The 16,005-nt window shown below is 47.3% G+C and overlaps 1 protein-coding gene across 2 annotated transcripts in view; it reads right to left on the bottom strand.

The window, feature by feature from the left end:
- The window catches only part of rnf123 (ring finger protein 123), a 718,228-nt gene that overhangs the window by 612,085 nt on the left and 90,138 nt on the right, over positions 1–16,005 (bottom strand). For both annotated transcript variants that reach the window (XM_072472026.1, XM_072472027.1), the window contains exons 8-9: positions 12,146–12,213; positions 8,025–8,150 (exon numbers count right to left, since the gene is read on the bottom strand). In XM_072472026.1, coding sequence (XP_072328127.1) covers positions 8,025–8,150; positions 12,146–12,213 — 194 coding nt within the window. The remainder of the gene's footprint in view (positions 1–8,024; positions 8,151–12,145; positions 12,214–16,005) is intronic.

Here is a 16,005-nt window from a genome sequence, read left to right as displayed (position 1 = left end):
ACACACTCTCTTTCTCGCTCTCTTTCATCCTCCAGGTTCCACTCTCAGTGTCGCTCTTTTATCCTTCTGGCTCCACTCTCAGTGTCGCTCTTTCTCATGCTCTTTAATCTTCCAGGCTCCCATCTCAGTCTCACTCTCTTTAATCCTCCAAGCTCCCATCTCACTCGTTCTTTTTTTATCCTCCAGACTCCCCTCAGTCTCATTCTTCCTCGCTCTCTTTTATCCTCCAGGCTCCCGTCTCAGTCTCGCACTTTCTTGGGTTCTTTTCTCCTCCTGGCTCCACTTTCAGTCTCGCTCTTTATCCTCTAGGTTCCCCTCTCCATCTCGCTCTTTATGGCACTCTTTTATCCTCTTGGCTCTGCTGATTTTCCTGTGATGTACTCTTTACAATACTGGAATACATGCATTTAAAAGGCAGAAGTAGCATGCTTAGCCAGAGCTAAGCAATCTGCAACCAACAGATTAGATCAAAACTCTGCAGCCCTGCCACATCCAGTCGTAAATAGTGATGGACAATTAAAATAATTAATGGGAGTAGAAGGCTCTGTGAATAAGAAGAGAGTATTTAATCATCTTCAGCCTGAAGTGCTAAGTGGATGATCCACCTTGTCCTCCTCCCGAGGTCCCCAACATCACAGAAACCAATCCTCAACCAATTCCATTCACCTTAAGCCGTCAAGAAATGGTTAAAGGCACTTGATATAGCAACGGCCACGCGCCCTGACAAATCGGTTGTAGTGCTGAAGACACTCTAGAATTAGTTGTACCCATAACCAAGCTGTTTTAGTACATCTACAACATTGGCATTTCCCCAACAATGTGGAAATTTGCCCAGTGTATGTCCTGTCCAGAAAGTAGGACATATTCAATCCAGCCACTTGCCACCACTTCATTCGACTCTTAATTTCCAACAGAGTGACAGAATGTGTTGTGGACAGTGTTACCAGGTGCACTTACTTACCAATAACCTGCTCAATGATGTTCAATTTGGGTTCTTCCAGGACCACTCAGCTCTGGACCTCATTACAGCCTTAGTCCATGGACAGAAGAGCTGAATGTCACACCAAGTGGGGGAAGGCACCTGCCCTTGACACCAAAGCAGCATTTGACGGAGTGTGACAGTAAGGAGCCCTGTGAAAAATATAGTCAATGGAAATTGGGGGGAAACTCTCTGTTGTTTTGAGGTCATAACTCGCACAAAGGAAGAGGACAGTGATTGTTGCTGAACAGTCATCTCAGGCACAGGACATCGCTGCAGGGATTCCTCACGGTAGCGTCCTTAACTCAACCATCTTCAACTGCTTCATCAGTGACTGTCCCTTCCATCATAAGGTCAGAAGTTGGGATATTTGCTAATGATTGCACAGTGGTCAGCACATTTTCAGCTAAGGAAGCAGTCAGTGGCCATCTGCAGCAAGCCCTGGACAGAATTCAGGCTCAAGCAGATGTGTGGTGCAAATGTTACTTGCCACTTAAGTGTCACAGTCAATGCTCATCTCCAACAAAACAAAATCTAACCATATCTCCTTGCCATTCAACGGCACTGCTATCGCTGAAACCCCTACCATCAACATCCTATTTAAAAGGCATCACCTCTTCAGTCCAGCTTTCCTTCAGTACTGCACAGGGGCACCAGCCAAAATTTCTTTGCTGAAGTCCTACAGTGGGACTCGAAACTACAATCATCTGACTCAAAGACAAGAGTGCTGCTGAGTTGTGATCGACATGAATGTGTGCGCATTCAGTACCAGATAAATAGAAACTCGACTTGGGTACATTTCTCAGTAATTTAGGATGGGTTTCCAGACACAAGACACAGGACGACAGCAAAAAAAACCTTGTTCTCACTCAGCTGGACAACTGACAATTCACGTCACATCATGAACATAGTGACAAAAACACTGCCACACATCAAAATAAAACCATTGGTAAAGGGGCAAAAATAACACAATGAACTGGGCGGCACGGTAGCACAGTGGTTAGCACTATTGCTTCACAGCTCCTGGGTCCCAGGTTCGATTCCAGCTTGGGTCACTGTCTGTGCGGAGTCTGCACATTCTCCCCGTGTCTGCGTGGGTTTCCTCCGGGTGCTCCGGTTTCCTCCCACAGTCCAAAGGTGTGCAGGTTAGGTGCATTGGCCATGATAAATTGCCCTTAGTGTCAAAAAGGTTAGGTGGGGTTACTGCGTTACAGGGATAGGGTGGAAGTGTGGGCTTAAGTGGGGTGCTCCTGGCGACTTCCGGTGGCAGCTATGGAGGAGTAAGTCGCACATTTGGTGGTTCCCGCTCTGGTTGGACCTTTGGACCTTTCCCACGGACCTTTTTCCGGTTTTAAATGGAAAATTTGTAGGTTGAGGCAGCTGGACACGGTTTCCTCGCATTGATGTATGGAGAAAAGGATCAGAAGTATGCGAAAGGGCAGAACCAAGAAGCCAGTAGCAAGCCGTGTTGAAGCTGTAACGGGAGACAGTATGGCCGAGGGACGGGCCTCTAGGGTGGCAGCGCAGCGTTCAACGGACCCAGTGATGCAGGCCATTCAGGGTGGTTTCGCCAGGCAGAAGCGGGAATGCCTGGACCTGATCAAAGAATCAATTGATCGGCTAGAGAGCAGACTGGACACCCAGGACCAGGTGATTCAGAAGGTGGAGAAGGCGCTGCTGGAACAAGAGGAGCATCAAACAGCAGTGGAGCTGGAGGTGGGGATGCTTCGGGAAACAGCAGAAAAGACTCTTGGAGAAGGTGGAGGACCTTGAGAACCGGTCCCGCCGGCAGAACCTAAGAATTGTCAGGTTCCCGGAGGGAGCCGATGCTGGAGCATATATAGCGGGTATGTTCGAAAAGCTGCTGGGGGAGGGGGCATTCCCCCGACCGCTGGAGGTGGACAGGGCGTACTGGGCGCTTGCCAGGAAGCCGCGGGCGGGGGACCCTCCGAGGGCGATGGTGGTGAGGTTCCACAGGTTCCTGGACAAGGAATGAATTCTGAGGTGGGCCAAGCGCACGCGGAGTTGCAAGTGGGATAACAGCATCCTGCGGGTGTACCAGGACCTGAGCGTGGAGGTGGCGAGGAAGAGGGCAGGCTTCAATCAAGTCAAGGCGATTTTCTTTAACAAGGTGAAGTTTGGTCTGCTGTACCCGGCGCGCCTGTGGGTTACGCATGATGACCAACATCTTTACTTTGAGTCGCCCGATGAGGCGTTGGACTAGGCAAAAAGAAAAGGACTGGTGGGAGCTTGAGAACTTTTAGACTCAGTGATAATATGTTGACCTATATTGGGCCCTTTTTCCTTTTCTGTTTTTCTCTGGGAGGTTTTTTTCTTGTTTGTTTTTCTTCTCTCCCCCTTGAAATGTTGGTGGGGTTCCGGTTGGTTTTTTTTCTTTCTGTTGTTAAAATTGGCTATGCCTTCTGTATCTGTCTTTTTTTTTTTGGAGCGCTGTTTAGGGGAGAAGGAAAGGGGGGGGGGGGACAGAGTCGGTTTTCCGTTTCGTTTTTTGGTTCTTTTTCGGGGTAGATGTTGGTAATGTTCCTTTTGTGTTTTATCTTGTGTGTTTATACTGTTGTGCACTTTGGTGGGATGGAGACGTGCCTGTCTGGGTTTCGGTGGGTGGTGCTTTTATTCTTTGTGTTTTCTTGCTACGGGCTGTTTGTTTGGGGATTGTTGGATGAGGGAACTTGTTTACATGAGCATGGTGAGGGGAGTGAGGGAACAATGGGTGGGAGACTTCCGGGCACCAGAGGCGGGGGTCACCAAGCTAGCTGGGTGAGCTAGCCCATGGAAGCACAGTGGGGGGGGGGGGGGGGTTGTATATGCTTAGTTCATTAGATGGGTTGGGAATTAGAGTAGTGTTGCTAGGGGGGGGATGGGTTCTGCTGACGAAGGAGGGACTTCGGTGGAGGGACACTGAGGGGGTCGGGGGTGGGGGCCGCCCGGGGCGGGCTGGAGGAGGTGCGGCGCATGGGCTAGAGGCGGGCCCAAGAAAGGAGATGACTAACCGGGGGGGGGCACTTTGCCCTCCAAATAGGCTGGTCACCTGGAATGTCCGGGGGCTAAATGGGCTGGTGAAGAGGGCTCGTGTGTTTGCACACCTGAGGAGACTGAAGGCGGACGTGGGGATGCTGCGTGAGACACATCTTAAAGTAGTGGATCAGGTCAGGTTGAGGAAAGGTTGGGTTAGTCAGGTTTTCCACTCGGGGCTGGACCCAAAGACAAGGGGGGGCTGCGATTTTGATCAACAAGCAGATGGCGTTTGAGGTAGGAAGGATAGTCTCGGGTGTGGGTGGTCGATATACCATGGTCAGTGGCAGGCTGCAGGGGATGAAGGTAGTGCTCGTCAACGTACACGCACCAAATTGTGACGATGGGGATTTTATAAAGAGGGTGCTGGGGAAGATTCCGGACCTGGATTCACACAGGCTGATTATGGGTGGGGATTTCAACACGGTTATTGATCCAGGCCTGGACCGGTCATGCTCGAGAATGGGCAAGGTGCCAGCAATGGCAAAGGAACTGAAAGGGTTCATGGAGCAGATGGGGGGGGGGGGGGGGGGGGGGGGGGGTGGTGGATCTGTGGAGATTTAGGCAGCCGAGGGCCAAGGAATTTTCCTTCTTCTCCCACGTTCACAAGGTGTATTCCCGGGTAGATTTCTTTGTTGTAGGCAGGGTCCTGTTGGCGGTGGTGGTGCACACGGGTTATTCGGCGATTACGATCTCGGACCATGCTCCGCACTGGGTGGACCTGCAGGTCAGTATGGATAGCAAGCAGCGCCCGCAATGGAGGTTGGATATGGGGCTGTTGGCGGACGAAGTGGTGTGCGCGAGGCTGAGGAAGTGCATGCTGAACTACCTGTAGGTAAACGACACGGGGTGGTCTCAGCAGCGGTGGTCTGGGAAGCGCTGAAGGCAGTGGTGAGAGGAGAGTTGATCTCGATCCGGGCTCATCGGGACAGGACAGATAAGGCAGAAACGGACCGACTGGTAAGGGAGATTCTACGAGTGGATCGGAGGTATGTGGAAGCTCCAGAGGCAGGGCTTTTAAGGGAACGCCGGAGCCTGCAGGCGGAATTTGGTTTGTTAACTATAGGAAGGGCAGTGGAGCAGCTCAGGAAGGTGAAGGAGGCGATCTACGAGCACGGGGAGAAGGCCAGTAGGATGCTTGCACAGCAGCTCAGAAAGAGGGAGGCTGCTCGGGAAATAGGGAAAGTTGTTGACGGGGATGGGAACTTAGTCGGGGACTCAGCAAGGGTGAGCAAGACCTTTCGGGACTTTTATAGTAGGTTGTACAGATCGGAACTCCCTGGGGGGCCGGAGGGGATGAGGCACTTCTTGGATGGGCTGACTTTCCCGAAGGTGGATGGGGAGCTGGTAGAAGGGTTGGGGGCCCCGGTCGGGCTGGAGGAGATAGTGGAGGGTTTGAAGGCCATGCAGTCGGGGAAGGCCCCGGGGCCGGACAGATACCCAGTCAGGTTCTATAAAAGGTTTTCCGGAATATTGGGGCCAGTACTGTTGAAGGTCTTTAACGAGGCCAAGGAAAGAGGGGTTTGACCCAGACGATGTCACAGGCCATGATCTCGCTCATCTTGAAAAGGGTCAAGGACCCGGAGCTGTGCGGTTCTTATAGGCCAATGTCCTTGTTGAACGTGGATGCCAAAATTCTGGCCTCTAGGATTGAGGACTGTGTACCGGATGTTATAGGGGAGGACCAGACAGGGTTTGTTAAGGGTAGGCAGTTGGGGGCCCATGTAAGAAGGTTGCTCAATGTGATCATGATGCCCCCAGAAGGTAGGGAAGTTGAAGTGGTGGTTGCGATGGACGCGGACAAAGCCTTCGACCGGGTCGAGTGGGATTACTTATGGGAGGTGCTGGAGCGGTTCGGGTTTGTTGACTGGGTTAGGTTGCTGTACTGGGCTCTGGTAGCTAGTGTACGGGCAAATAGGACGACGTCGGAATATTTCAGACTACACCGGGGGACGAGACAGGGATGTCCCATCTCCCCACTGCTGTTTGCGCTGGCGATAGAGCCGCTGGCAATTGCTCTGAGGGCCTCAAGGGGCTGGAAGGGGTTGGTCCGGGGGGGGAGCATAGAGTCTTGTTGTATGCAGATGACTTGCTGTTGTATGTCTCAGACCCAATGAAGGGGATGGGGGAAATTATGGGAATTTTAGGGGAATTCGGCCAGTTTTCGGGGTATAAGCTCAATATGGGGAAGAACGAGTTGTTTGTGGTTCAGGCGAGAGGTCAGGAGAGGCGACTGGGGGAACTGCCGTTTAGAGCGGTAGGGGACAGTTTTAGATACTTGGGTATTCAGGTGGCGAGGGATTGGGACAGGCTACATAAATTGAACCTGGCCCGTTTGGTGGACCAGGTGAAGGAGGATTTCCGGAGATGGGATGCACTCCCGTTGTCTCTGGCGGGTAGGGTGCAGTCGGTAAAAATGATGGTCTTCCCGAGGTTCCTATTCGTTTTCCAGTGCCTCCCCATCTTCATCCCGCGGTCCTTTTTTAAGCGGATTAATAAGATTATTGTGGGCTTTGTGTGGGGGGGCAAGCCCCCGCGGGTGAAGAGAGCAATGCTTGAGCGGAGTCGGGGGGATGGAGGGGCTGGCGCTGCCGAATTTCAGTAATTAGTACTGGGAGGCTAACATAGCCATGGTGAGGAGGTGGCTGGGGGGGGGGGGGGGGGGGGGGGGGGGGCGAGAGTCTGGAGGCAGTGGAGGAGACATGTGGGAGCAGAAGGGGCATCGGTGTGGTCCCCAATCTGCGACAATCATAGGTTTGCCCTGCGGAGGATGGACGGGTGGTTCCGAATTTGGCGGAGAGCGGGGATTGAGAGGATGGAGGACTTGTTCTTGGAAGGTAGCTTCCCGAGTAGGAGGGCACTGGAGGAGATGTTTGCATTGGCTGGGGGAAATGAACTCCGATATTTACAAGTACGGGACTTTTTGCGGAAGCAGGTACCAACCTTCCCACACCTGCCGTTAAAGGGGATTCAGGATAGGATGGTCTCTAGAGGATGGATAGGAGAGGGGAGCGTCTCGGACATATATAGAGAGCTTATGGGTTCAGAGGAGTCGCAAACCGAGGAGCTGAAGCGAAAGTGGGAGGAGGAGTTGGGGCGCAGGAGAGAGAGAGAGAGAGATAGATGAGGGCCTTTGGGCGGACGCGTTAGGAAGGGTCAATGCTACCGCAACATGTGCCAGGCTCAGCCTGATCCAACTCAAGGTTGTGCACCGGGCTCACATGACAGTGGCCCGGATGAGCAGGTTTTTTGCAGTGGAGGATAGGTGTGCGAAGTGCGCGGGGGGGCTAGCGAATCATGTCCACATGTTCTGGGCATGTCCAAAACTGAGGGGATTTTGGCAGGGGTTTGCTGACGTCATGTCCAAGGTATTAAATATAAGGGTGGCAATGAGTCCAGAGGTGGCGGTTTTCGGGGTGTTGCAGGATCCGGGAATCCAGGAGGAGAAAGAGGCAGACGTTCTGGCCTTTGCTTCCCTGGTAGCCCGGAGGCTTACATTGCTGGCATGGAGGGACTCAAAGCCCCCGAAATCGGAGACCTAGCTTTCAGACATGGCAGGCTTCTTCTGCCTGGAGAAAATTAAGTTTGCCCTGACAGGGTCTCTGCTGGGTTTCGCCCGGAGGTGGCAACCATTCGTCGACTTCCTTGCAGAGAACTAATCGTCAGCAGAAAAGGGGGGGGGTTTAAGTTAGTCTAGGTTAGGGGGGTAAGTAATGGCAAGACCTGCGGGACAGGGTGGCGGAATTTGCACTATGTATATATTTTTCTTGTTATTTATATTGTTGATTTTGTTGCTGTTAAAATGCCAAAGAAAATACCTCAATAAAAAATGTATTTAAAAAAAAAGTGGGGTGCTCTTTCCAAGGGCTGGTGCCGACTCAATGGGCCAAATGGCTTCTGTCTGTAAATTCTATGAATCTACGAAGCTGCAGATGGAGCCTTTGGCCAACACTTCTGTGCCACATTTGAATGACAATTACTCCCAACACAATACACATACTGAAAAGGATATCGAATTGGCCGGCTCCCAAAGTTGAATGCTACCGATTCTTTGAAGGACAGGCTGATTGCTGGGAAATAGGCTATTCCAGGTCCCAATCTGATGTCTTCAAATGCAACGCCCAAGGAGATCCCATTTCTGGAAAAGGAAGACCCAAGATGGCAGCGAATGTTCATCCTCAGTCTCATACCATTACAAATTCATAATAGTTTCATTTAATTATTTTCAACTATCGCTCATGAATTAGCAGAGGAATGGTAAAATTCAGAAAAACTACGCATACAAAACTTTCAATACCAATGTCAACAACAACTTAAATGGTCACCCTCATCATGCATTTCCACCCAGAGGAGCCGAGATATATATTTTGCCAGATTTAAATTGTCAAGTGAGACAGCAAGTGAATTTGCCCATGCCTTGGGTTACCGGTGAGAGGAGTGAGGAGACCATCACAGAAAGGGAAAGGGGCAGGGACAGTTTAAGCAAGCCAGAGAGTAGGTGAGCGCAGTGATCCTGAGTTGCACATCTCCACTGGTGAATTAGTTCTCACAGGATAAATGAGCCATACGTTTACAGGACAGCTGCTTTTCTGATCTGCATTGCTTCAGGTGGAAGAGGGGGCTTCTTGCGGTTTAAATCAAAACAGAGAAGTCACGAGTTGATGTTTTCACCCAGCAGTTGATGGAACATGACCTAGATGTGCATGGGAACACAGCCAGAAATAAGCTCCAGGCGAGAGGGCTGCAGCTGGCACTGAAGTTATTTAAAGCAATCGAGGTGTCCAGAGGGAAGAGATGCTAAATGCTGCATTCCACAAATTCACACTTAAAATAGCTTTCAGTCTACTGGGTTTTAGCCCACCAAAGCAAGCTGCTGTCACTAGGTCGGTATGCAACTGGGATGCACTGATCATGCAGTCGGCTGCAGGATTCCACAAGTTACATCGTTTGTAATTAGATTCCAAACATGGGAGACTGTCTGAGAAGCAATTTACCTAGAACTGCATAGACTGACTTTACAATAACTGCACGTCACCAGCTATTCAGTAATGTAGCAGACAAAAAGCTAAAGGTCAGACAAGAGTTACCTGCCTCTCTCCACAGCTGCTGCCTGACCTGCCGAGTGTTTCCACATATTCTGTTTATGTCACCATTCCAACATGTGGGGCACTCTCAATGAAATGAAAAGGCTTAATAATGTATCACTGCCCATTAACACATCATTCAGAACATCTCATCTTGTGCGGTTCTCCATTCCCACAGTGCTGATCTACCAAAAACACTTTTTCTACCTCCATTTTCCCAACTCTTCCCAAAGGCACTGGCCCTAGTCTTCCAATCGAGGTAGGGCACCACAGGGTGTGGGGGAGGGCGCCACAGGGCCAGGGAGTTGCTGGACGGTTGGAGAGAGAGTCAGAGGGTCGGACAGGAAGTTGGAGGATCGGACAGGATTTCAGAGGGTCGGACAGGAAGTCGGAGGGACGAGTCAGCAGGTCAGGAAGGGTGTCAGTGGAATCAGTGTGAGAGGTTGAGGGCTGTGTTCAGTGGTTGACTAGATTTTCATCTGTCTCACATTTCCTGGGTAACTATCCAGGTTACTAAGTTGGAACCATCCGAGATCGCTGACTCTAACTCAGAGTTTGAGACTTTATTGCAGGGTCCTCGGCAACAAGAGAATTGCCCATCAGAAGTTCAAATTTGCTGGACAATTCCCACAGAGTCACTGCGTTGGAAATTCTGAGGGGTCCCATAACATCTCTTGGGAGGTACATCCCGTCTCCGACTATCCGGCTTTCTCGAAGGTCTGGACCATTTACTCCTTTCTTAATGAGCTAATATCGGATGGCACCAGCCTCCTTCAGGTTATATCACACATTTCTTAGGCATGAGCTACTACCACACGTTATTTTAGCCAATGTGCTCAGGGTGTATTAAAAATGTGAACCATGCAGGCCAAATTACAAATAACTGAAGACAAATTTTCAGCAGCAGGTTTTTAACAAGTCACAACAGGAGCACTCCCTCTTCAATGACACATTTAGCAAAGTCATCTATTGGCCAATCAGCACCCTTTCCCCTGGAATCTAAAGACCAGGAAATTTTCCCCAGTCAATTTTCATCAAATTCTGGACACCACACTTTTGGAAAGATGTGAAGTCTTAAGAGAGGATGCAGAAAGTTTCACGTGAATGATTCCAGGGATAAAGAACTTCAGTTACATAGATAGATTGGAGAAACTAGGGTTGTTCTTCGAGAAGATTGAAAAGATATTTGATAGAGGTGTTCAAAATCATGAGGGACCTAGACGAAGTAGAGAGAAGTTGCTACGGTTGGTGGAAGGGTCAGGAACCAGAAAACACAGGTTAATCATTGATGACAGAAGAACCAAGGTGACACGAGGAAGAAAGTCTTTACACAGCAAGTTATTGGAATCTAGAATTTACTGGTTGAGGTGAGAGGGTAGACTGGGATCTAGAATCCACTGGCTGAGAGAGGCAGATTGTGATCTAGGATCCATTGGCTCGAGGTGGGGGAAGCAGATTGGGATCTAGGATCCACTGTCTGAGGGTGAGGGAGATTGTCTGGGATTTAGAATCCAATGTCTGAGGGTGAGGGAGATTGTCTGGGATTTGGAATCCAATGTCTGAGGGCGAGGGAGATTGTCTGGGATTTAGAATCCACTGGGTGAGGGCGAGGGAGATTGTCTGTGATTTAGAAGCCAATGTCTGAGGGTGAGGGAGATTGTCTGGGATTTAGAATCCACTGGGTGAGGGTGAGGGAAGCAGTTTGGGATCTAGAATCCACTGACTGAGGGTGAGGGAGGCAGATTCAATTGTAGCTTTCAAAGGGGAATTGGATAAGCAACTGCTATAGGGAAAGTAAGAAGTCTTACAACACCAGGTTAAAGTCCAACAGGCTTGTTTAGAGTCACCAGCTTTCGGAGCCCAGCTCATCTGATGAAGGAGCTGCGCTCAGAAAGCTAGTGACTCCAAAAATACCTTTTGGACTTTAACCTGGTGTTGTAAGACTTCTTACTGTGCCCACCCCAGTCCAACGCCGGCATCTCCACATCATGGCTATAGGAAAAGGGTGGGGAATGGAATTAGTTAAATTCTCTTGTAGAGAGCTGCTGGGGGCTCGATTTCCATGTTGTAATCTTTTGTGCTATAAACAGTCTATGATTCCTAGCACTGTTTATCATGGTGAAGTACAATTCAATGGGCACCATACACTTCGAGGAGTTAAAATTAATTCTTGGGATGTAGGGCATTATTGGTTAGGCTATTTATTGCCTGTCTCTATTTATTGAGAGCTCACAAGGATACTTCAGAGAGCAGTTAATTAAAACTCAGTCACTTTGATATGGGGCTGAGTGGTATACAAGCCAGACCAGGTAAGCAGGGCATGGTTACTTTTCTTAAAGGATATTGATGAACCAGTTAGCCAAACAGCACCATAGTCATTTTCACTGAGACAGTGCCCACCAAGAAGAGCATATATGTGCACACAAATGTGATTTGCCCACTATTCCTAATGGTTGGTACAGCACGGCAGTTGGTCGTCTTTCTTCTGAAGTTATCACTCTCCAATGCACAAGGGCCAACCAAGGCCCTCCTCCTGATATTTCACATGGGAACCATCTCTCAATCATAAACAGCAATTCTGCCAACAGGCAAGTCCTTCACTAGAGCAGAGAAACGGATTATACCACTGATGGACACATGTCAAATTAGAAACCAGAGCTTCAATAAATATTCCCATTTTTTCCCCCCCACCGTTTCATTTTGCAACATATTACCTCAGGGTGCTGTCAAGTCCCCTCTCTTGTTCCCCGATTTATAAAATTAATGTATATTTAACTCAAGACAATAAACCAGATTTTCTCATTGCAGTCTCAGCACATCTGTAAGAGATTCAACTATGGGAATGTACAATAACAACAGCACGGACTCAATTCCCGAACCCGCTGAGGTTATTCACGCCTTCTCAACTTTACCCCTCACCTGATGTGTGGTGACCCTCAGGTTAGTTCACCACCAGTCAGCTCTTTCTCTCTCTCTCAAATGGGGAGAGCAGCCTATGGTCCTCTGGGACTATGCCGACCTTCATTCACAATAACTAAGCAGTACTCACAGGCAGAAGGCAATCTTCCCTTCATCCAGGTCTATCACACAAGTGACGATATCTCCAGCTGCCCAAGCCTAGGGAACAAAATAAGTTAAATTGTAAGAATATACATCGAAAAGAGAAAATTATTTTTTGTTTCTTCACATTCCATGATTAGATGCCCAGCTACAATACAAGTTAATCATCCCAGCATTGCAGATGGCAAGTTGGAAAACATGTTGCTCTCTATTATGTCTCTGTTATCCCTGTATTTCGCACTATTACTATTTGTATAACTATTTCTCTATCATGCCTCTTTCTGTGCAGATACTGATACTTCCTCCTCTGGTGGAGCAGACCAGATGAAGGGGATGTAACCTTAGAATTAGACCTAAAGCATTTAGGAGTGAAATCAGGAAATACCTCTTCACAAAAAAGGTAATGGATATCTGGATATCTCTTCTCCAAAAAGCTTCTGGCTGCTCAGACAATTAAAATTTCCAAAAGAAACCCATGGGTTTTTGAAGGCAGAGATATCAAGGGATATCTGCAACAAAAGTGGTTAAAACGGCAATGGGGTACACATCATTTGTGATCAGACTGGATGCAGAACTCAATCGAGGGGGTGACTGGCTTGTTCCGGTTTCTCTATTAAGCCAGCAGCCAGATTGTGCAGAGTAATAATAGAAACACAGAATAGCATGTTAGACGTTTAGCTGCTGTTGTATAAACAAAGGTACTGCTCCTTTTTACAAACACCTTTATTTCACTTTAACAGACTCTGCACAAAACTCTCATCTCCACATCACCTGACACAAAGGCCACCTGAAGCCCCTTTTCATATCAGTGTCAATTATTGGATACTTAACATAAATGAGACAACTAATTGGAATGTCTCTTAACCCATTACTTAACAGTCTCCCCTTCCTTGGAGAAAAAAAATTATTAGGTGAAACCAAAATGACAATAAACTCAAAAAACACACGCAATTTCCCCCCCTTTTTTTTTTCATTTTTGGAAGAAGAAAAGTCACAGAAACAGGCGCCCTTCATTAACAATATCCAAAACTTTGTGAACTAGCCCCTCTTTTTGTAAAACAGTCTGACAATTGATAGCTACTGTCGACCCATTTAATTTTTGCTATTTCCCCCGTCCAACATCTGCTTCAAACTTGCGATGTCTATCCTTAACATTTTTTCATTGACACATTTTGTAGAGTGCACATTTTCCCACAGGGATTTATTGTCACTGACAGTCAATAGGTATATTACCCAAATCCCCAAATTTCTGTCAATATCTGAGATATATAAAAGGCCATATCCACCACTAGAAGGCTGAACGTCTCAGCAGCCAAAATGCTTTTGACCACTCTCCTTATTTTCTTTGTTTCCCACACAAGAGGGCAACATTTACCATTGTTCCCCAAAAGGAACCTCCAGCGCTTGAAACCCCATCACATGAATTTGCATGGGATGCATCACTATAAACTAAGGTCACCTAAAACCGGGAACCTCAAAACACACTCCTGCATTTTTAGTTTGGCCAACGCTTTATTTGCTCTTATTATGTCTTCCACTTTGGGATCATTCATTTTTGTACTCAACTCTAAGATATCAAAACTCACGTCCGGTCTAGTCTGTCTACCTAACCAATTCAATTGCTCAATTAAACTTCGCAGTTGTTCTTTTTCCATCTTTGAAACCTTTGCGTCTTTTCTGAAACCCGACGGCGTCTAATTGCTATTGCGCTGATGCTTTCCAAATAAGATTGCTGACGTAAAGTTGCTCCTAACTTGGTCTGTCCGATTTCCAGTCCAACATATTTAAATGCACCGGAAGCCTGACTTCCAACCCTGAATTCTTTCCTCAAACCAGAGATTACAATAGCTTCAAAATCACTTGTACCACCCCACAAAAAATCATCAACATGCATCATAAAGATGCCAGAAGGATTTACTTAATAGTGCCAGTAAAACATTGCAGATCTGCTTTCAACTGGCAACAGCCTAACTTTAACAAAACTGACCTTACCGAAAAATACCAGACTCGAGACGTATCATTTAATCCCTAAACACATTTGTTCAACTTCCAGAGTACCCCTTCTGTGTTAGCTGCCTCTTTAGGAGGACGGAGAAAAATGTCTCTCTGGAGCTGATGCCCCTGCAAAAAGGCAGCTTTTATATCTATAGATTTGCATTCCCATGCCTTTGTGGCTAATAGAGCCAAAATGATCTTTAAAATAACCTTTCCTGCCATAGGTGAATCTACCCTTAAATCCTGATCTTCTAAGTTTTCTTCAAATCTCCTTGCCACGAGCCTGGCCTTTGCTTTATAAGTTCCATCCGGAAGAACCTTTTCCGTGTAAATCCATCTGTGGGATAGAGCACTTTGTCCCCTATCCGGTACTTCTGTGTATTCCCCAAATTCACTCCAACTATGCAGTTCTTGCTGTTTGGCATCTTTGAGAACATTTTCATCTAATTTATTGGAAGCTACCAAAATCTCACGTGCATGTGGGCTTCTACTCCTAATAGTATCCGTAATCTTGCTCATGTTCCGAAATCTTGATGAACTACGTCCCCTCTCCCGCCTGAGATATTGTTCTGTACTGCTACAGCTTGATCTATCCCTTCTGCTGTGGGATGTCCTTTCAATAGTTCTCGACCTTTTCCTGCGGAGCTGTTCACTATCCGATGTTCTATCTGAACTGGCACTGCGTTTCTGTGCCCTCCATTTTTGAACTTAGTTTTCCCAATCCATTGTCTTGACTCCTTCTCCTGAATGCTGCACATTCAACCAACGTTTATACTTTCCAGTGGCCTTCCCTGCTCGACTAATAACAGTTGCACCCTTCCATTGACTAGACCCTTCAGGCAAGTATGTCACTTTTGTACCAACTTTTGGCAGTCGTCCTTTCGGAAAAATGGCCTGTTCTAATTCATCAGAAGTGTTGTGTTCCTCTACAGAAACCCTGTCTATATCAGTTAACTCGTCCTCATAGTTCTGTAACACGTGCTTACTAGATGCCTCTGGTTCCTCGTCATGTCTGTCTGCTCGGTCTACATTTGAAAATTTGTTATCTGTACCCATTATCATTGATGAATGTACCCTAACAGTTTGATTGCCATGTTGCAAAATAACTGTTTTGCCATCTATGCCTATGATCTTGCCTGGGCCTTTCCATCATTGTCTCTCTTATAGTATACTCTGTCTCCTTGCTGAAAAATGGTATTTGATGGCCGTACATTATGCCTTAAAGCTCTGCAAATTCTTTCAGAGACTTCTGCTTCCAAAAAAGCTTTTCTACTGTTATGTAATGCATTTAAATGCTGAGCAAAAATTGTAGTCCCTTCCCAAGCTGGAGGCTGGACATCTAAAATGGAATGAATTTTAGGATTTCTACCAAACACTAATTGATAAGGACTATAGCCCCCAACCATCTGCAATGAATTCTTTGCATGTACCGCCCATGCTAAAGCTGAATTTAGCTTGCAGTTTGGTCTTTCTACCAAAATTTCCAGAGCATGTCATCTATAACCGCATGGTTTCTTTCACACACACCTTTACTAAAGGAGCTTTCCGCAGCCGTATTCATAACTGCGATATTCACATTTTCACACATATCCCTAAACTCATTAGCAAATTCTCCCCCATTGTTCGTAAGGAATTTTGCCGGTGGGCCGATTCCTATCCCTATCCATTTTTCCACAATTTGATCCAGAATTACTCTCTTTTCTTTACTTCATACAATCGTTGATTGACTAAATCTGGTTGCTAAATTTACAAAATGCAAAATAAATATATTATTGGCTTTATCCCAGATCTTAAGGTCCATGGCCACAATGTCGTTAAAATCTCTCGCCAAAGGTAGGGTTACTATCGGTCATG

This window comes from Scyliorhinus torazame, chromosome 13 (assembly GCF_047496885.1).
Source record: "Scyliorhinus torazame isolate Kashiwa2021f chromosome 13, sScyTor2.1, whole genome shotgun sequence".
NCBI classification, from domain to species: Eukaryota; Metazoa; Chordata; class Chondrichthyes; order Carcharhiniformes; family Scyliorhinidae; genus Scyliorhinus; species Scyliorhinus torazame.
Note: the sequence above shows the minus strand (reverse complement) of the source record. Positions and strands in the feature narration are given on the sequence as shown.